This window comes from Emys orbicularis, chromosome 2, assembly GCF_028017835.1.
Source record: "Emys orbicularis isolate rEmyOrb1 chromosome 2, rEmyOrb1.hap1, whole genome shotgun sequence".
In the NCBI taxonomy this organism is placed as follows: Eukaryota; Metazoa; Chordata; order Testudines; family Emydidae; genus Emys; species Emys orbicularis.
In genome coordinates this window covers 65,646,115-65,668,732 of record NC_088684.1, presented here as the reverse complement: position 1 = coordinate 65,668,732, position 22,618 = coordinate 65,646,115, and the positions used below count along the sequence as shown (strand labels likewise).

The 22,618-nt window shown below is 37.1% G+C and overlaps 1 protein-coding gene across 2 annotated transcripts in view; it reads left to right on the top strand.

Moving 5' to 3' along the window:
* The window catches only part of CHD7 (chromodomain helicase DNA binding protein 7), a 115,829-nt gene that overhangs the window by 51,774 nt on the left and 41,437 nt on the right, over positions 1 to 22,618 (top strand). The window contains exons 3-8 of one of the 2 annotated variants that reach the window (XM_065399593.1): positions 6,160 to 6,295; positions 11,378 to 11,515; positions 12,673 to 12,738; positions 18,666 to 18,721; positions 20,251 to 20,365; positions 22,401 to 22,484. The exons of the other annotated variant lie outside the window; for it this stretch is intronic. Coding sequence (XP_065255665.1) covers positions 6,160 to 6,295; positions 11,378 to 11,515; positions 12,673 to 12,738; positions 18,666 to 18,721; positions 20,251 to 20,365; positions 22,401 to 22,484 — 595 coding nt within the window. The remainder of the gene's footprint in view (positions 1 to 6,159; positions 6,296 to 11,377; positions 11,516 to 12,672; positions 12,739 to 18,665; positions 18,722 to 20,250; positions 20,366 to 22,400; positions 22,485 to 22,618) is intronic. 2 annotated transcript variants of the gene reach the window in all.

Genomic DNA, 22,618 nt, shown 5'->3' with positions numbered 1-22,618 from the left:
TCTATGTGATACTGGTTACTTTCAACCTCAAATAAACTAACTTGAGTTTATGTAAAAAGCCATTTTCTTAGGGGATCGGATAAGTGTTTGAAATGAGAGAAAATTCAGAGACAATCAGAAGTGTCTCTCTCTACATTCAAAATATGAGGCATTTCCATTCATCAAATTCGGTTGGAAAAGGGTAGCCCCTTTTACTGGATTGTTCAAAAAGTATCGCTACATAGATAGTACATAGGCAGAGACAGAAACTACCACTGAAGTGAAAGGATGAAAAAATGAATTGAATTCAATTATAAAATGGGCAAAATACACTAAAGTAGCAGATTATTCTAATCAATATGCATACTTTTCTTAAAACAGCACATCAGAATTAACTAGCCATGTAATCCTCTTATTGACCATGAAAGTATAGAAAAATCTTGGAATCTCCCCTCCTCCTTTCTTTGGAGTAAGCCTTGAAGAAATGCCTGGTTGTGATACACCGTAATCACATGGCGAACAAACAGATGAATAACAGAAGAAGTTGACTTTTGTAGTGCTCATGTGAAATACATTTCCACTGGCATCCCAGAAATCTAGGAAACTTCAAAAGTGAACTTCACTGTACAGTTGGTACTTTTGGAAAGCAAGTCCATGGAGTAGGATGGCATGGTTTAACTTCCTGTGGCTGCTAGCCTGGCCCTGAAAGCAATAGTAAAAAGGATACACAGAAATGGCGGCTGGAAGAAATGAACGGGGTGGGGGAGAGGGTAACTGTAGCCATATAATAGTTTTTGAGAGAGTGCAAAATTTTGAGCCCTGAGTACAGATAAAAGATAGTATCCAAAAACATTCTTTCAGTATATTGACTACATGTGTGCCAAAGATTATGTGGGTCACTAAAGTCTGCCAGTTTTCCTTTTCAGTCTGTTCATCACTACTGCCATTTTTTCTATTTGTTATTTCAACTGAGTATAAAACATCTGAAAAGCTTTTGGTTTTTCGAAAAGCTTTTTAGAAAATGTTTCACTACAACCCAGGCTGTACAGAAATTTTGTCAGTGCCAGCATTTGAGGGAGAGGGAGTAGTAAGTTTTGTCTGTCTCTGTGTCTACAGGAAAACATCCATTAGTTTTGAGGAAGATGGGGAAATGGGAAATGTACACTTCTGAAATGCCCTGAATCTGCTCCTCAAGTCCATGCAGCTCTCCTTAAAGCAGTCACTTAAGGTGCAGTCTACATTATGTATGAAAGTCAGATGACTTGGTTATTACATGGTGGTTTGTGACCCAGTTACAGCGTGGTTAACACTTCTAGTGTGGGGACTTGAACCTAGACCCAAAGCTTTAGCCCAGTTATGGGACATATTAGGCCCATTCATAACCAATATCTTGAGCCGGGCACGAGATAACCATGTTGTAACAAAGCCCCCTGGCTCTTTATATTTGTATTGCAAAACAGCCCTGTGCAAGGGACACAATTAAGTTTGGGAGGATTTGTGTTTTAAAGCCTTCTCTATACCTATTATCAAGAGGACTAAACCTAAGCAAAAAGCCATAACAAAGATCGAATCTAGGGCAGCATCCCGCTTGTGAATAAAAGGAACCATTGGCTTTTTCACCCTCAGAGCTCTTGGACCCTGCTGGAGGAACTCTTGTCTTTTGTATCACCTTGTCTAATGAGTGTTTACTAAATTCTGAATTATTATGTATATCTAACTTATTGCCTTCTGGGATGAAGCTCCTCTCTCCTTCCTGCAGTCCAAAGCTACTGGAATGGGGTGGTGGTAATGCAACATTCTCAACTATAGAGGATGGAAACAGACTTTCATCTCCACCAGAAATGGGGGAGAGGATCATTCATCCCTGCAGGGCACCCTGATTCCTCTTCTGCTTGTAGCACATAAGCAGAGCACCAGTCACAAGACTCATCCACTTTCCTTGAGTGCATGCCTGCAGTACTTCGGGTTGGCATGCCACTCCCCTAGTCTGTTGTCAGGTGGACTGGGGAGCAGAACTCAACTGTGGGGCAGGGTTGTTTGCTAAATTCATTTTCCAGGGCAAGTGGTTGCATGTTAATTTTTTCAGGTTTTCCTTTTATTGCAGGGTTCGTTTTAGAAATTTGTCTGTGGGCTAGTGTCCTACAAATGAAAAAAGAAAGGGGTCAGAATTTTAACCATAGGATTTATTGATTTGGATTTTTAGACAACAATAAGAGTACCCATCCAATGTTTTGGTCAACCTTGACACTCTTTTACATTACACTAATGAATAAACAGACCAGTTAGTAATCCCTGATCAGATTAAATAAACCAACAACAGTACATTTATAACAAGAACTAGTTGACCTCCCTGCTCAGTCCTTTGGAGCCTGCCACACTGTTTTTTGATACTTTCAAATCGCATGATTCAGCAATCCCAGTTTGTGATGCATTGACCTGGCTCTTCTGGTGGTGGTTTATTGTCTGACTGACAAAAAGCTTATTTTGTTGGGACACATATTGTCTCCAACTTTAATTCTTTCTTCCTTGTTGTCACACTTTTCTTCTCTTGCCGTCATTCTTTTATTATTGTTGTCCCCCATTGCCATTCTGATGGTTGTGCTGCTAGTGATTTTATATGGGACGGTATGGTATGCTGCCTTAAGGAATAAGCACATTCAACACAAAGTTAGTATTGGATACCGGATTCCGAATCATGTAATCTGAAATGATGCCTGGTGGTGTGTATGCTTTAAATAAAAGGGCTATTTTTAACAGCAGATTCTGATTTTTTTGTTTTGTTTTAAACTGTGCCAGGTTGGTGCATTCTGTTTGGTGTCTGGAACCACTTGGCCTGTGAGATCTTGTGCCTATGACCTAAATATGTACAAGTAGCCTATCTCAAATTTATTCCAAAAATGTAGGAAATACCATCCTGTACATATTGATATTTAATACAGGCACCTAAGGCATCAAAGTCAGTTTTTAGCTGTCTAACATTGGTTTTAGATACCTAAATTTGTCTTTAGTCACCTACATCTAAAAGTTGGGCCCTAAATACCTGAACTATCTAAACTCTGAATGGGATGTGGTTTTTTTTATTAGCAGGTGGATTTAACTATTTAGGTAGCAAAGCAGGTTGTAAGGGATCCACTTAGCAGTTATGAACATTACACCTGCTTTGTGAACCATGGAGAGGAAAGCAAGATTGTTGACAGCTTCAGGAAGTGTTTGTTCCCACCCACCAGGTGAAGTCACCTCCTAGTGGGCCTGCAGCATGACTATAGTATGGATGCAAATCCTCATTCAGTTCAGAGACTGAGCCTTGTTGCTTTTGTAGTTTCCTTCACCCTTTATCTTCTAAATGATGTAGTGGATAAATAGATTTAAAAAAATAATTGTAATTATTAAACAACGGAATCTGCAGTTTACTTGTTCACTAAAGCCAAATATAGGACTTGTCGAAAAATTGCTGTAATAAAGCAATTTAGATTATATTTTCCCCCCCCACGTGAATAGTACTTTTATATGTACCTGCTTTCAGCAGCCATGGCATGAGGATGATTTGAAATCCTGTCCAAATTACTTGGTACATATCTCCTATTACTAAGAGAGACTTGGGGGAGTTGAAGCACAGCTTGTATATGTAGGTCATAAAAGGCACATATGAAGGTGTTTAGCTCACACCCTCTACTGTTACTAAGAGGGGAAGGTCTAATAGAGTTCAGAAAGAAATCTTTGTGTAGTTAAATCTGCTACAAGTACCTCACTTGGATGCATGTTCTTTGTCTGAATCTTCCTGTGTGATAAGCATTTGGAGATGCTGTATGACTTGAACAATTTGTGGACATTCCATAGAGCATTCTTAGGAAGGGCAGACAGAGAATCATTAGCACTTTCTTGCCTTTCAGCAAATTGATATTTTATCAAACCTGGGCTATGCTGTTCTTCAGGACATTAAGCCTGTTATTCATATGTGATCGTGCACCCAGGGCACAGTAACTACTACTAAATTAAATTGTATGCTTTGCTCTGATTTATAGAGGTCACCAGTGAAAAGCACTAGCCTGTCAACTTACTTTACCTGGCAATGGTTCAACTCCCTGACAAGCTTACCTTTGATTTAAACAAATTTGAGAAATATGTAAAGTTTTGGAAGCAGTTTTGCACTGATTTGATAAAAGAAACCACAAAACGCTGCAGCGCAGGTGTTGAGAATGTTTGAAAGCTGATTGAGAGAAGCAGATGGCTTTAGTCAGTGGCATCCAGCCAAAAGAGCAGGTGCTGGTCATGTGACCACTGGTTACCAGGGTAATCTGATTGCTCTTGGCGTGCAGATGAAAGGAAAGGGGCCCAGTGTTCAGCTGTAGTATTGTATAATTTGTGGCAGTTAGAGCGGAAATAAATGCTGGAAATGGAGCCTCATAGTAGGGGAGACTTCTGTCCATGTGTAGCATGCACACTAGGACGGTTGGAAGGGGAACTGTTTTATAGATTAGTTTTTTAATGATTTGTCTTATGTGGTTCTTTCAGTGGTACCAAACTCTTTAGAACGTTGTCAGAATTGAAAGATTTTTGAAAGCTAAACTATATTACTGTGCTCTAGAATTTTGCTCTAATTAAGTTGTATTTTTAAATTTCCCAATATATTAATGTGTAATCATACAAAAATCTCTTGTGAGCATTGTTTTTAAATATATAACCATGTTACAAAACAGAAAAATACATCCTAGAAATTCTTAAAACCAAAGCATGGTGTAACTGTATTTGTAAGATTTGTTTTACAAACCTTAATATAAATATGCTCTCATTTAATAAATGCTTAAGTCAGAAGGTACAGGATTGAAAATTACCAAGTTTTTTTCCCAACTAGCATCCCTGATATGCAATTATGAATTTAAATAAATGGAAGCTGTTTAAAAGTTCTTGAGATGTCTGTCTATTTCAATTTTTCACTTGACAAAACTCAGTGTATGATTCTACATTAAATGCTTTTTTTAAATGTTTCAGCACAAATGTTAGCCACTCTTTAAAAGCAATCATCTGTCAAACCTGCAACAGACATGGAGGGGAAAAGGGCACATATATAGAACACACAAATCTACCTAAAACTTCAAAAATTGAGCACATTTTAAATTGCTCATAAAATTTCCCCCTTCAAACTTACATTTTTTGGTGTCATTTAAGAATTTGACCTATATAATGTTCAAAATCCCCTAGTATTTAATTGGAAGATGGAGATTTTGAGGTATGTCTTCTCAGGTATGTCGTTTCTTTAAATTAAGTTTATATGCACAGACAGTGTTAAATACAGTGAGAGGATTATACAAAATACCCAACTCCTTGGAAGCTTCAATCTATTTTAAAAAACACACACACAATTCCCCCACCCTCCCATCACAGTAATGTGGTGTTGATATAGCCTTTCTCATGAATCTTCAGCTATTGGTATTCATCTCTTCTCTCCCCCAGTAAAAAGCACTGGAGAACTTGGGCAGAGGCAGGTTAGGGAAAAAAATCATTTTGGCTACCGTGGACAATTACAGACCTGGTCAGGTGAAGTGAAATGTAATTAATCCCTGCTGCACAAACTGACCACACCTACAAATTATGGTTGTATTAATTGACTGGGTATGTCTGACCTTAGACTTGAAATAAAAACTGTCCTGCCTCAGTTTCCTTGTAAATACCATGAAACTACAGAATAAAAAGGATGATTTGCTCATTCTGTTCACTATTTTGATCAATTCCTTCTATGGCTCTGCTCAGCTGATTGTTTTCCATACTTGCATTTTAAGAAAAATGCACGTAGTGATCATACATTCACTTTTCCTCAGATTTATCATGGAGCTCAACTACTGTTTGGAATTCACAAAGATATTGAAGTGGAAGTCAAGTTTTCATTTTAGCCACTCATTTGTCTTTATCAAATATTCCAGTCAGTCCATCCAACATTAAGTGCAGGCCACATCAGCAGCTTGACCTTGGCAAAGGAAAGTAAGATGTCATGCTAAAAAGGTCAAAGGGAAGTGTATAAAAATAACAGAGGTCAATGATATTTTAAAGATTTGTTTAGCTCCTGAAAATAAGGCAAAGTGATTAGAGTAATAAAATAACTAGGGATAAACATGCCTTCATAGTTCAACATATTATATTAAATTTTTCTCACTCAATCACTAATCAACGATATTTATGTTTTAGTAACAAGAAACCAGACTCAGAAACTAGTGCAGTGAAGAAAAAGGTCAACAAGGGAAAGGAAGGTTCTGAAAACTCGGATTTAGAGAAAACACCACCACCATCTCCTCACGAAGAAGATGATGACCCAGGTGTTCAGGTAATGCCATTATTTTGACATTCAAAACCTAATTATTTAGCACTGGGGGTCTCTCTCTCTCTCTCTCTCTCTGTATATCTATATCTATATCTATATCTAAAAACATAAACTCTGACTCCATTAGAGAGATGCTTTTAAAATATTTTCTTTGTTGGCTGAAACAGTATATCAAGAAAGGTAAGAATCGGAGATCCCAGTGGCGAATAGTGTGTTAAAAGAACTTTCTTGTTTGTAATTTGGCTTTACTGGTTTGCCATCTGTGAATATATACAAATGAGTTTCACTTTCTTTCCTCTTTGTCACTATACTGTATTCTGATGCTGGCCTTTCTAGTGTAGATGCATTACTAGAAGTCTTTATGTAGTCCAGCCTAGCTAACATTTGTTTTTTTGCATTTACTTCTTGGTGGTCCCTTTTTAGGTCAAGCATAAAGCATGACAGAGCAGGGTAGGGGAACTTTTATTGCTACTGCTTGTACTATACCTGTCCTGTGGATAAGTAAAGGACTTCCATCTGTAGGTCTGTCAGCTGTAAACATCAAGAGTGCTAAATTCCCTTAGGAATTTGCTGATGTATTCTCCTGATGTTATTGTTGCATTCTTATTTTAAATAAAATCTGGAAATGAAAACATGCATTTTGTTTAGTGGACATATTCAGATATTGCTCAGGTAACCGCACAGAGAGGTGTTCAGCACACAGGTCACAAATATACTGTTTTTTTCTCTTGTGAGCCTGTTAAAGATGTTCCAGTGAACAGCAATACCACAGAATGTATCATTTCTGGATGTTGTAAAGTAGGCTGCCAAGAGGTGACGTTTTAGTGCATGGCACAATTAGTCTTTCTTTTCACCAGGTTTTTCAATAAAGGTTATAGAATTTATTATAATAACACTCAAACTTTTACAGTATACTAGTTCAAAAAGCAAACAAATAGAAACAACCCAAAGCACTATTTGTCTGTTTCCCTCAGTCCATTCCCTCTTTTTTTTTTTTTTTTGCACTCCTTAGTAGCTATGACATCTCAGAATAATGCATTCTGGAACAGAAGAGCAGATACAAACAGCATGACATTAAGAATATCTAAAGGATGCATTTTTAGTTATGTGTTCAGTGTTCCTTTTAGCCTGGTTAATGGGTGAATTCAGCATGTTGCTGATGTAAATGAAGCATGTTTGACTAGAGGGTTCAGTTTTGTGCAAATCAACTTAAACAATATTGTGTTGGTATTTTTAGTTTGAGTGTTAATTGGACAAAAACTTCCTTCTAATCCAATGTGAGACAGACATAAGAACTTTAATAGTATAATATTAATATCTCTCTGTAAATAATGAAAAACAATTAGTTTTTTCATCATTTGGTAATAAGATATCACTTAAATATTTGATTTTTCATTTGTGCTCTTAAAGTTTTATACTTTTGAAATGATTGTTTTTTGTATTTATATGTGATTAAGGAAGGACATGGTCATACACATTAGGACATTCAGAATTAATGTTCCTGCAAAAACTTTACTTTTTTCCTTCACACGCATGCTTGTTAATAAGAACTCGCATTAGCTTATCACCAATCTATAGAGAGTAATACAAATAATTACATATGCATACAGAGATGCTGAAACAATTTGAATAGTGGGGGTGCTGAGAGCTATTTAACCAAACCATAAACCCTGTATATAATGAAATCCACTTCAAGCCTGGGGGTGCAGCAGCACCTCCAGCCCCCTAGTTCAAGCACTTGTGTATGCATATTTAGATTATAGACAATATGAAGCTAAAATGTAAAACTAGAAATTTTTTCTTCTTAGTACTGAATCCTCAGTAAGACTTAGATACAAATGTGTAGCTTTTCCTATTGTTACATAATGCTCCTTAATTAGAGGAAAAAAGTATAGTCTTAATATTTTTGCTGTACTGTCACATTATAGTGTGTTGTGATGTCATATCTGTAAGTATTACCACAATGAAAAATTAAATATAGATCTGTAGTTTTTATTCAAAGTCTAAGAGCAACTCTGTCCATCTTGCTACCTACAAACCAGCAATAAGTAAAATGTTAAATTGAAAGCACACAAATACACATATGGATTCAGGCAAGAATACATAAAAATTGAAAAGGCTCATGTGGACATTACAGGAAACAGGAAGCTAACCATGTAAATAAACATAAAATGCAGGATTATCCTTAGTAGTTCAGCATCCTTTTCATTAAGGAAATGCAAGAAGAGATTTTGGCACCAGAAGTAGTAGCAAATATTTTCAAATATCCAACTATTGCCTTTATATTGCAGTTTAAGGGGAACTCTCCTAACTTATTTCTTCCAAGATGTAATTACATAGTTGCAATATCTTGCCTAAAGAAATGCTGTAAACTCAGACTTGACCCAAAATTTAGATTTTGTAAGAAAACCTAGCAGAAGGTATATATATTTTATATATAAATATTTATATAGCTATATAAATATTTCTAAAGCTATCCAAATATAAATATCTTTAGCTCCATCTATACAGATCAAAAGAGATATAAATATGGATTGAAATGTATACATCTACTGAGCCAGTCATACACATTTGTATTTAGCACTGTAGGTGTTTTTCAAAGTAAAAGCAGTCTATACCCCAAAGAGCTTATAATCTGAATTAGTTTCATGAGATGACACAAAGGAAAGAGACAGGTAGAAGGGAGGGAGGCATACATAGCCTTCTATGTGGCTTGTTAGGTGGTACAGTCATAATTTTAGTCTTTAATTTTTTATCATTTAACTTCGTATTTATTGTGTGAAGGCAATGGGAGAATTGGTGCTTGAGGGATTGTGAAAAGGTAGATTTCTATTAGTTTTATTATAGTCCAATAGAAACAGTTATTTTTATAAATACTCCCTTTCAGTGTTTGCATACTGAACATTGTAGCACTACGAACCATAAAATGAAAATTACTACAAACAAAATTGTAATTAATTTATATGATTTTTCAATCACTAAGCTGAAAAATGAAAAAAGTAACTAGTGTAAATATTGAAGAGTAAATTGAAATGTTCAGGTTGTCATTACTAAGAATCTAAGATGTTAACAATCCAGGTACTATGACCTCTTTGTTTAGAACTACTGCAAAAATATCATATTAGCTTTAGAAATATATAATTTGCCAGACTAGTGATTAGTTGAAAAAGTTGAGAAGGATTGTTGCAGAAAATGGGGGTTAACTAGTGATTGTTTAAAAATAAATAAATTTTAAATTCTGCGGTAGATGTGCATTTATAGGATACTTCCTATAGTCTCTATCTCTTTTCTCCTCAAACATATTTGAATTAACTTGTTTTAATGTAAGCATATTATTTAGGTTGCAAAGTCAAACACTCAAAACTTAAATCTCAGATCTACAGTTGTCTTCATGGGCAGCATGTATAAGATATATGGGCATAAATATATGGGCAGCATGTATAAGAGGCTGGGCGAGGATAAGCCTCCCCAAAATAAAAAAGAGGTTGGCCATGCGGGGGGCAGATGCTGGATGCGGCTCACCTCCCTTTGGAGACCTGCCCCCTTTGCACCCTGGGAGCAGGAGTACTGGAAGCTCCCTAGAAGTGTGGGGGGAGGCACCAGTGCCCGGACCGTGCCCCTGGCCTCAGCTCGGCCCCTCCCCTCCTCCTACTCCACCCTTAAGGAAGAAAAAAAGTGGGAGGGCATGCTCCCCTGCCCCGTTCTGGGCCGGGGGCCAGAGAGGAGTGAGCAGCGGATGGGGCCTCAGAAGAGGTGGAGTGTGAGCAGAAGAGGCAGCAAGGATGGCCACAGGGGAGGCTGGAGTGTGGGCGGGGCCTCAGGAGGAGGGGTGGGGCAGGGGCCTGGCAACAGGACCACCCAGAGGGGGGAGTAAGTGGGGCAATTTGCCCCGGGCCCCGCAGGAGCCCCCACGACAGTTTTTTTGGGCCCCTGGAGCGGGGTCCTTAACTCGCTGCAGGGGCCCCGGAAAACTCTCGTGGGGCCCGGGCCCCCGGAGCTTCTTCCGCTCCGGGTCTTCGGCGGCAATTCGGCAGCGGGGGGTCCTTCCGCTCCGGGACCTGCCACCGAAGTGCCCGGAAGACCCGCGGCGGGGGGTCCTTCCGCCCCGGGACCCGCCGCCGAAGCGCTGGGTCTTTGGTGGCAATTTGGCGGCGGGGGCCCCCGCTGTCAAAGACTCCCAAGCCCCCTGAATCCTCTGGGTGGCCCTGCCTGGCAACAGTCTGGATGCTGGTGGCCCCCCCTCCCTCCACTTATAGGGAGCTACTGGCTCTCCTGGGCTTAGCCTCCCCAAATGAAAGACTCACGCGCCACCTATGGTTGTCCTTGAAAGTGAAAAAAGGGAAATAGTGAATTTTTTCCTCAAAGTTTGTGTATCCACCAAAACCGGAATATAATTTCATGGGACAAGCAGAAAGCATATCTAGCCCCAGGGCTCTGTCCGGCTGTAACAGTGGACATGTTGGAGAATCTTTTATAAAAGGTGTGAAACAACCTAAATATATGGATTTTTACCAGCTCTCCCTGGAATTCCTAAAAGCATGAATGACTAGAGTAAAACTTCAGTACATTATCTGGAGTTAAGGAAAATACTGTACTACACTTTTGCTAGCCTCTATTTTCAAATTTGGAGATTTTTTTTTTTAAAACCTTTAAACAAGGAGCTTAATTCTGCAAAGTGTATAGGCTCTCAGCTCACAATGAAATAATGAAGATGAGGTCCTCAGTGAGTGCAACTGTCTTCATTCATGACTACATATATACCAACTCTGAAACTCCAAAAACAAAACTAAGGAAAATTCACCCTTTTTGCTTCTGAGTTCTATAAACAGCTAAATATTAAAATAAAATAAAACATCCTTCCAACAAGCATGAGGAATTCTAGTCTAAACTTTTTTGCAAAAATTACAAGCAACTAAAAAATTTCCAATGAAAATGCCACTTTAATTTTACTGTCACTACCAGAATGCTGTAATTGCTTTTTAAAAAGTAGTACAGTGTATGAAAACTGTAAAGATGCTTTTTTCCTGTTTATTCTGTACCCCACCTTTTTGTTTCTTACAAAGAATATCAATGATCTCTTTTTAGAAGAGACGATCCAGCAGGCAGGTTAAGAGAAAACGTTACACAGAAGACCTGGAGTTCAAGATTTCAGATGAGGAGGCTGATGATGCGGATGCTGCGGGAAGAGACTCCCCTTCAAATACGTCTCAGTCAGAGCTACAGGTCAGTTCATATTCCAAACATGGACGGACTGGAAATGTTGCAACAGCATCCTAGGTATTTAAAATTTTAAGTGTTTGCCTCTTTACTAAGGGATTTTCATCTCAGGTTGGCAAAATAAATTAGTTTAGGTTCTTAAAGGCTATATTCATTCATGGTTTGGGTTTTTGTTTTGTTTTTTACAAGCCTACAATAATGTGATTTGACACAGTTCGTGAAATATAATGGTCTTTGCTAACTAGAAGCCTAAAACTAGACAGTAAGGAGACTGAATTTACCTCTGTGAATTTAGTGGTCTGGCTTCTATGACTTTAATAAACCACTCAAGCTTGTCTCCTGCTGCTAGGCACCATAAGAACCCCTTTATGAAATTACTGCCTTGTAGTACCCAGCAGGGTTCACTTTATTCTCTGTGCAATGTAAATGATGGATAAAATAGTTTGAATAAAATGAGGGGTAATAATGCACGAATGACTATAACAATCTTATTGTTTTGTAGTGCTCTTTTCATATCACTACTTCACTTAACTAACCGACATGCCATTGGTGAATGTATACATATTTTTTGGTACTTCCTTTGGCAATTTGTGCTATGTTAAGCTCTGTGACATGTCATATGTGATCTCCTATAAATACCCCTAACAGAAGAGGCGTGGGTATGTTTACCTGCAGCTTTAACAGTGGGGACAGACGTATTTTTGACAGCTATCACATGGACACTGTTACTGTGCATTGCCAACTGGGGTTTCCCAAGGTCCTCTGGCTTTGGGAATCTAGGCAGCAGAGCGGGTGTTCAGCTTTATGGGAGAAGTAACTGGCCACGTAATTACACAACAAGAAAACACACTCCTGTCTCTGGCACATGCAGTGTGTCACTGATTAGCCTTTCTGCTGGAGTGATTCCCACCAATGAATGTCAACCAAGAATTTAGTCAGCCTCCTATTGTATTAAAAATATTTCTTTAAAATGTAATTTCCACCAGATTTAATAAGGCATTAAATGCAATTGAGTTCTACAGTCCATGCATCAGAAAAAAATTCTCCTGCAACTAAACTCGGATTATGATAAACTATTAAAGGATGTCTTCCTGAAGAAAGTTTCTAAAGAACAAAAATACTCTGCTTACTTCTGTAACTATTGTGCAACATTCATTTTGCAGGAATCGGCTGATGCTGAAGGTCCAGTAGTAGAAAAAATCATGAGTAGTCGTTCAGTCAAGAAACAGGTAATTATTATTTTTAATAAACAAAAGATGCTGATATCCAATTTAGTTTTTTTATTTTCAAAATTTAAATATTTCCAATTAAACAGCTGCTTTAGTGAAGGGAGAGGGCTCCTTAAAAATGCCATTATATAGGCTTTTAAAGTGAATGTGTGCCCACAAGAAAATGTTTATGTAGTCGACCTTCCAATTTTTTTTCCCTGTGCATGTACAGATGACAATTTTTACTTTTTGCAAATACATTCACTTTATCAGAACTTACACTGGAGTACCACTTACTGCGTTGGAGGTGTAGTGGGAGATATCCTTCTCCTGAATCTTAGATTTTTAATTTTTTGCATTTGTGGTAAAATCATGGGCAGGCTTTTTTCATGTCTCATCCCCTCACAATGGACATCCCCATGCAGTTAACAGAATCAACATGTGATCAAGAGGATCATATCTGGCCATCTGGAGAAATATGTTGAATACTGCAGTTTCTCACCGTGGAAGGGTTAACATGGTTTTCCTCCAATCCCCTATCCAAAATATGTCTGTTGTGCAATCATTTTGCTGAACGCAGGAACTGGAGTTCCTCAATAGAACTTGGCTGACCTGTACAGCAAAGTAACATGCTAATTCCAAACTATTGGATTTCCTTACTCTGTGGGAAATGCAAAGAGGGTGGTCATTTACCAAAGGTCTAAACATTATTGAATTCTGCAAGACATTCTCTATAGCTTACTCATAGTTTATGCTGTAGCTTTTGTGTGAAATTCAACTTATATGATTCACCTAAATATATTCAAGTTCATCCTGATTAAATAAAAAGACTTTCACATGTATTCCAAAAGGAGAGGAAAAAACTTTTCCTCAATTCTTTTGGGGGTTTTGTAGGGCTTTTTAACTTTTGAAGCTTACTCCTGGCTGTACTAGTACTTTCAGGTGCTTTATAAATCTAAATTCATGGCATGTCATGACTGTTTTTGATGACCTGGCCTTTGTCATCACAGCATAATAATTCTAACTTTATTATAGTTGAGAACTATGTTTTGTATTTCAACCCACAGGCTTATTTTTTCAGGTAAACTTAATTGTAATCTTAAACTCAGTAATTAGTTGTCCTGATGGTCCTCTAGACAACAGTGGAGAATCTGGTCTCTTCATAAATGTTTTTACATTGGAGGCAGTTTGTCACCAATTATTCTTCTCTTCTTCCTCTTCCCTGCAAGCAAAGGTGTGATTACCCATGGGGAGTGTGTATTTTGCTGCAGTTTGTGGGAAGTGGTTGGTCTGCTGCCTGCATGTCTTTGATTGCAAGCTCGGCTGGAGGCAAGCTCTATTTTGAGCTCTTCCTTTAATGTTTTTTATGGATTGCATTTGCAGGTTTGAGGGGTATCTATCCTCTCTCCCTTTTCTTCTCCATCTCACCCTACTCCCTATACCAAAAAATGGATTTGAGGATGTTAAATGTTAACATCTAAAGTCCCCAACTGTGCATTTATTAAATCTGTTTTTGCACTCTTACTGATATAATCAAAACCATGGTTGCTAGATTAGTAATCAAAGTAAAAGAGCTGTGATCAGGACTAGTACACAAAATAAACTTTAGAAAAGGCTTCACTGGGAAACCTCTCAGCAAATTGGGGTGCAACAAAAGATTTTTGTCATAGCAAAGGACAATATTAGATAATGAGACTGCTTTTGGACAGCCTTCTTGTCATCGAATTATACTGGTTTCCACCAAAATATCCTAGGGGTGGTTTTAGAATTGCTAGATGCAAAATATTTCTGTGTAAAGAGCCTAAAACATTGGGCTTAAAATTCATTTTATTTAAATGTACAGAAAACAAAATGTAAACCATTTCATTTATATAAACATTTAAATAGATAAAATATTTTATCAGTTTTAAATTTTCTGTCATTTAGTTTTATTGAATGTTCCCTTGCCTTTATTATAAGGGGGTAAATAGTGCCAATTTAGCTATATAGCCAATGGACTGTTTTGATAACTCTGTCATGTCCCCTCTCTGAATTAACAGTCCCAGTCACTTCAGTGTATTTTCATACGGAAGCTGTTCCATGTCTGTAATCATTTTGTCACCCATTTTGGGACCACAACCCCCTATTTCTGCTATATCTTCTTTGAGATGGGTTGACTAGAACTGAATATATTCAAAATGAAGGCATACAATTGATTTATAGAAAGAATATACTGAAAATATGCCTAATAGTGCATGCTGAGCAGATGTTTTCCCCCAGCTGCCAATGCCCAAATCTTTTCTGAACTGGATAGTTTAGAATTCTGTGATGTGTATCAATAGTTGAAATTATTCTTTCTAATGTTTATTACTTTGCATTTGTCAGTAGTGATTTTCATCGTCCCTTGTGCTAACCATTCATCTAACTTTCAACTGTTTCTGAATTTACTCAGTCTTCTCTAGTCTCCGTAGTCTCAATAACTATCTGCAAATACTGCCACAGAGTAGGTAAAGTACAGGCAGTGGCAATGCAAGCTTATCCATGCTGCCTCAATAATGTGTGCTATAACATTCTCCTGGAGAAAGTGGTGATATGGATCACTGCTGGATTGTGAATGTAGTTCAGTCCCCTGATCATTGAATGATCATTCAATCCTCTGTTAAGATTATAAACAAAGTTGCCAGTTAGTTTCAGACCTGGATATGATCAGTGCTAGAGCTGACTGGAGGATGACACCTCTGTTTCACAGCGGTTTTTGAGAAGAATTTTTTTATCCCTTAGCACTGCAGAGCAGGGACTTGAACCTGGTTCTACCACATCCCAGGCACCCTTATCAGTACCCTTATCAGTCAGCTATAGTCTCTGTCCTCTCCTTTCCCTTGCATCCTTCCCTCAGCGGACCTAAAAACTGTCCTGACAAAAGTTTCATGGAAACAGATACATCTCTGTGAAATGTTTCAGCTTCAGTGAAACAGTATATTTCAGCAAAAATGTTTCAGCCAGCTCTAATCAGGCCTACTTAGTGTATCCATGGTTGCCCAACCACGATGCATACCATCTTAGGACTCCTTCATCGGTATTTGAGAAACACACAAACATTCTACTTAGTCTGACATCAGTCTATTTTTAGTGAGTCACAACAAAGTTCATGATTGAATATTTTAGACTGCAGTTATACAATATTCTTAAGCTGCTTTCCATAACTTGTGCTATATCAATGTATTGTCAACCTTAGGGTTTCTAGATGTACAGAGAACAAGTAGATTAGTTCTTGGACTTTGTAAAAGATTATTACTTTTTGATTACTGTAAATGTGTTAGCCAAAACTTACTAAATTGCGGGGCAGGGATAGCTCAGTGGGTTGAGCATTGGCCTGCTAAACCCAGGGTTGTGAGTTCAATCCTTGAGGGGGCCATTTAGGGATCTGGGGCAAAAATCTGTCTGGGGATTGGTCCTGCTTTGAGCAGGCGGTTGTACTAGATGACCTCCTGAGGGCCCTTCTAACCCTGATATTCTATGATTCTGGGTTTTTTTTTGTTTTTTTTTTCTCTCAACAGTAGTTTTGTTTCCAAAGTATTTGCTTTAAAGAGTGACTTAGACGCATACAGTTTGACGAAAAGAAGTGTATTTATTGCACACAAAATAAGTTTAGTTATCTATTAGGTAATATAGAAACACATTCTGGTACTGCAATAGTACAGAGTCTGTCAGCATTTTCAGTGTAAATCATTGTGTTATTAATTTATCAATTGAGTGGAGACATTTTCATAAGGCTAAACCCTAGCAGAAGTATGCTAAATTAATAAAAACAAAAACGTTTGCTAACTTTAAAGTTATATAAATGTTATATACATCTATCAGTTTTCAGATGGTATTGGCATTTAAATTTTTCAATTTAAAAATAAAAATAGAGAGATTAGGCAATCGTGTAAATAAAGTACAAGTTCTAAAATGATCACCAGGATATTTAAATCTGATTTATTTATTTATTTTTTACTAGGAGCTAATTTCCTAAATGGTTGGTATCACATAGAGATGCTGACAAGATTCAGGTTACTAAAATATTCCTAGTTGGAGTTTGTACTTCTATTATGTTAGGACCTCCAAATACAAATATCCAATTCAGAAATCTCCATATACCATTAGTTGTCTTGAGTGGGAAAGCCTTGGCGGTGTTCAAACTCCCTCTTTTGGAGGTGTCTTCATGGAGTGGCTGCGCAACCTACTCCTGCAGAATTAGGATGGGAATTGTTCATCCCTTTCTACATAGGAGCTAGGAGAAACTGGGGATAGATATAAAGAACAGCTTTCCTTCTCTCCCCGATGTAACTCTGCATGGAGATCTTGGTGGAGGGTAGTGTTACTTCCTTTCCTGGGAAGGGGGCGAAGGGAGCATGGAGTAGGATGGTGTCAATTTCTCCCTGGTATATTAAGAGAGGGAGTACTTACTTGGTGAAGCAAACCATAGAAACACAAGTATGCTAGAACAGAACTGAGAGCAGCTATTGTTGCTACTGCAAAGAGTAGAAACATGAGTGTACTGGAACAGAGCTTGAGAGCAGCTATTGCTACTGTCAATAGCAATGGAATGAATGAACAGAATATCTAGTGAGCAAAATATTTTTAATACTGGCAGATAAGTAGTCTCATCTTTGTCTCAGGGCATCACATCCTTTCTCCATCTGTAATGGGGGGTTTAAGGGTAGGGGTGGAATATGTGGAGATGAGGATTCAAGGCATAGGAGGGAATGTAGGTATATGTAGCCCTGCACATAATACTTTTCACAGAACCCCAAGAACTGACCCTGCTTATGTATGCTGTGTCAGTTTTGAAAATTGCGTTATTATATAATAGACAATAACAGTTCCAAAGCATATTAACACAACAAAAACTGTTTAACTTAATGTTGTGAAATAAACAAAATCTTAAATTTGAGGCGGCCCTCAAATTTGTCCTTAATTTGTCCTATAGCAGGGATCAGGAATAAGACTTTGATGTTGAATTACATGCCATATGCTCCCCCGTACTCTGGCACCAGGGATGAGTTAAGCACAGTCTCAACCCTTAACACTGAATGCCCTTGGCTTTGCTGGTTTGTATCACAAATTCAACCTTGCTTAAATGTAGTATTTTGGTGTTAATTTAATTTGGCTGCTCTGTATGTGAGACATCTTGCCTGAGTGAATTTAATTGCACCATTGAGTAAAACTAAATCATGAACAGTGATACACTAAAATTATAGCAGAAGTACAAGGCTTAGTTTTATATGGCTTCTTGTTTAGTGTTATTAACTATATGGAGGCATAAACCCCCTTTAAAAGTCTATTTTAAAACGTTACAAAACCCACAATGTAAAGTTGCCATGATCCAGCCAAAAATAATACATATGGTATTCAGGAGTGCAGTTGCTAATTGGCTGCTGCCTGAGAAAATGGTACGCTTGGCTTCTATTTAACACTGTGGGTTTGGCAGAAAGCCAGATTTGGGGTGAAGTTGTTGTGAATGAAGCTGCATGTGGTTAGGGAGGAGTTAAAATGATTCATGTCTTGGAAGTTGTAGTAAGCAATGTAATATGTGCTTGAGTAAGCTGATGGAGGAAACTTCTTACCCATATCCTTTTGTCCATTTCCCTTCATACATCTCCCATATATATATATATATATATATATATATATATATATATATATATATATATATATATATATATATATATATATATATATACACACACACACACACACACACACACACACACACACACACACACACACACACACACACACACACACACACACACACACACACACACACACACACACTTGTGTACATGTACACGTGCGCACTCTCTTCTGAAACTTTAATCCGTAATACCTTTGGACAATATACTGTACTTTAGTTGGAGGGAATGATTAAAACTATTGGGATATTTAGTAGTTCAACACACAGTTGAAATCTTACTTTGTTACAGATGGAGAATGGAGAGGAAGTGGAAATAGAGGAATTCTATGTAAAGTACAAAAACTTGTAAGTAAGCTTGTAACTTTTGTTACCTTTTTCCTTAAAAATATCAGCAGGTTCTGAATATTTTGTTCAAAATTATATTTAGAAAGTGACACTATTAACATCTCACCTTAAACAATGAATAATAAATAAGAGGCATTTTGGCATTGACATGATGCTAGATTTGGTGACTGAATACATTCTTATCTGTATGATTTAAGTTTTCTCTCTAAAATGAAACCATTATAAGAGCAAGGTCAAATTGGCTTTGATTTTTGCTTAATAAGGCCCTGATTCTGCATGTAGATCCACGCAGACAGGCGCCTAGGCCTCCATAGATCTGACTGCAGCATTGGAGCCTTAATTTCTTAATTTACAAAAAGGTCATCAAAATAATTAACCTTTACATTCCTTCCCAAAAAAAAAAGCAAGTGTTCAACAAAATGTCTGACATTTTATTAGACTGCTAAATAGAATTTTATTTCCAACAGTTTCATGATGACCGCTAAATTTTCCTGAAATGTCCAGTATTAGCAATGGAAGCATATTGTATCACTTTTGACTCTGAATTTTTTAGGGAAGGGAGAAAGAGTAGGGGCTGAATTGGGAAACTTAATATATTAAAATGGTAAAATAAATTTCAACATCTGATAGAAATTCACTTGCATTTCCAGTTAATTGCAGGTTGACTTCCTTTTAACTATACTGATTATAAAATATAAGCCGCTAAACTACCCTGGTTTATTGTTCTTTGTTTCATATTGATCTGACATGATTAATAGCTTAAATCCTGTTTATTTTGTTTCATTCTATTTGTAATTCTTATTGTAGTGTTAACCACACGTGACCGATGCTTATGATGTTATTTGATAGTAATTGTATAACTTGATATTGAACTTTTTATTACTTAAAAACAAAATTTTAAAATAAAACCAATTTTAATTGCAGGTTTATGATGATGGAACATTTAATCTTTAAGAAAATGTGTTAAGGCGTAAGCTATTGATTATTGAATATTCCCAAAAGTATGATTAAAATTGTCTTATAGTGCTAATTGGCTTGCACAGGGCCTCTAATTACAGCTCTACATTAGAGATATGCACTATGTAACACAATGGATTTAAAGGTATTTTTAGACCGTTTCAATGAGTTTTAATCCCACTATACTTTTGAATTAATGATAAGTAGTGAAGTTTATAGTGTGTACATTTTTGTCTTGTTACGTATTCTGAATGCTCCCAATAACCTTTATCTTGAGCACTCTAAGCCAAAGGCCAGAAGTGTGAGGTATGTATATATGAGCCATACTGATGAATCTGACCAGTACCTTTATTAGATAGTAAGTACAGTTGCTGCCACTAAAGGTGATTAGTTAAATGAAAGATAGTATCTGATATTCCAGATAACATGGTGTTACTCTGTTCAGTTGCCAGTAAAAGTTTGGGGGGGAAATCAGAGAAAGGAATAGATCCAGGGAAGCAAATAGGAGTATGCAGTGGAAACATTTGGGCTGGGATTGCTTTGAAGACGTTTTTCTTTCTTCCACCTTCTAGCTCTTACCTTCATTGTCAGTGGGCATCTGTAGAACAGTTGGACAAGGACAAGAGAATTCAGCAAAAGGTTAAGCGGTTTAAGGCAAAGCAGGGTCAGAACAAGTTCCTCTCAGAGGTATGACTATTTTCATAACTATTTCAGTTGGATTTTTTTTTAAAGGGATATTCTGATAAATGCTTAATCCCTTATATGTACATAAGATTTTGAACATCTGTTTGATATAAAATTAGCTTTCATCACAATGTAAAAATATTCTTAAGCTAAATTCAGAGGCTTTTGAATTCAGTTACATAAAGTTATACAGCTTCCATTTATAGTTTATTGCTGTTTCTTACTGTTAAATGGTTAATTGCTCACTTTATAAACAGGAAGTTACTTGGTCTTCCTGTTGCTTATTTGTTCTAAGAGAACTTGATCCCACCACAATTTAATGTGGAAATGATTGTGATATCATCCTGACTCGTAGCATCTCTATCCTGAAGAAGAGAATTGGAGACACAGGTCTGATTAAAATTTTAAGATGACATGCAGGTGCGGAAGGGTTCTCTTAAATTTAAACATGTTTTTTAAGTAAGCCATATGGGTTGTAAGTAAATAGACATTAGCAAATTGTTGATCTTAAAAGTCAGAACTTTGACAATAATGTAAGCCCTACTCAACTATCCATAGTGACTGAAAAGACTGAGTCTCCTGCAGAATCGGTACCAGAGCTCTCCCCTGAGCAGCCAATTATGCCAGAAAAATGCATGGCAATTTTCTGTGATTTGGACTACTGCCCACTAGGGATTCTGAGCTTTTGATCACCAATTTAATTTCACTTAGAGCCACAAGCAGTACTATAGCAGAGGTCTTGCCAATAAAGGGGCAGCTTTTCTGGTTTGCCGATCCTTGTGAAACCTTACCTTTCAGCAAAATTTAGTAATTTGAAATAAAGGGTTTAGTGCCCTGATCTTTTTGTTGGTTTGTTTGTTTTATGAATTTTTATTTAATACAGTACTTCAGGCTAAGCAAGGCCAATAGGGAATTGGAAACTTCCATTAAAAAATCATTGTTGGCTTCTGACCAAATACACTTAGCAGAGAGATTTGTGTAAATTTTATCAGAATTCTACTATTTTCCACATTCTGTGCTTTTACAAGTAGGTACAAAATGTCTGAGCCATGGGTCAAAACATCTAAAAGATGCTTTTGAATTAATTAGAAAGTGGGAGGACAGCTGTATCAGGTAATTCTAATGACTAAGGAACATTCAGATTAAATGACTATCTCAAAAGAACCCCGATACTTGATATATTTGCCAAAATTTGTCTTAGATGCACTCTAGAAAAATTGGCTAATGGCACAACATTGTGAAATTTATGTAACATTACTTTTCAGTGACCAGGCCATGTATTTCACTTTTTTACTATTTATATTTTTGAGTATACCATTTCTGTTTAACAAGTGCTTGTAGATGTTTTTTATTTGAGTAAGCTGTCAAAATATTAAACTGTATACATTCTTACAACTCTTCCTTACCTTTCTCCCCACCACACACAGCCATCAAAGTAGTTGAGTACAAAGCAAAAGAATGAAAGAGAGCATTTCTGTGCATATATCACTGAGTAAAGAACTTGGGGTGGAAGAGGGAGGTAACAAATTATAAACTTTGGGGAGGGGAGTATGTTTTGTTTGCTTTCCATTTTTTTGGAAGAATATTCCCTGAATCTTGCTTATGAAGCAGTCTGACAACTCCTGTAGTTATGGTAATCTAATGGCACTTAGTGTACACGGCTCTAATTTCTTTATTGCAAGCTGTAGTTTTCAAGAATGCTAAATGCATTGCATGCCATAAGCCTTTTCGATTGCTCATTAGTGAATTGTAATTTCACACTTCATTTAAAATATTCTTAAACATTCTCTCACAGTAAAAGGTTTCACACAGTAATTAAGAGGCCCAGTTAACAAAGTCTGAGAAGTCTGATTTCCTCATGGGGAATGATCTTGCTGAATTGTGGCATTTCAATTAACATGCTGAAGGTTGCCAAATATAAATTTTATGTTGCTGTAACCCAAAATATTGTTACCTGGTGAAAAGTATAATTTTTGCTCCAAGGACAGGCTAACAAAGTTTTTTTTTTTTTTTTTTTTTGCCTGCTGTCTTTCAACAGATTGATGATGAGCTTTTTAATCCAGACTATGTGGAAGTTGATAGAATAATGGATTTTTCACATAGCACAGATGATAATGGAGAGGTAAAGAAAACTGTCGGTACATCTTCAGTCATTTGTACAACTGCCTATATAAATATTAGAAACTTCAGTAGGTTTTGATGACTTATTTCATCCTGTAGAAGTGAGGATAGAGAGCATTATGACAGGGATACATA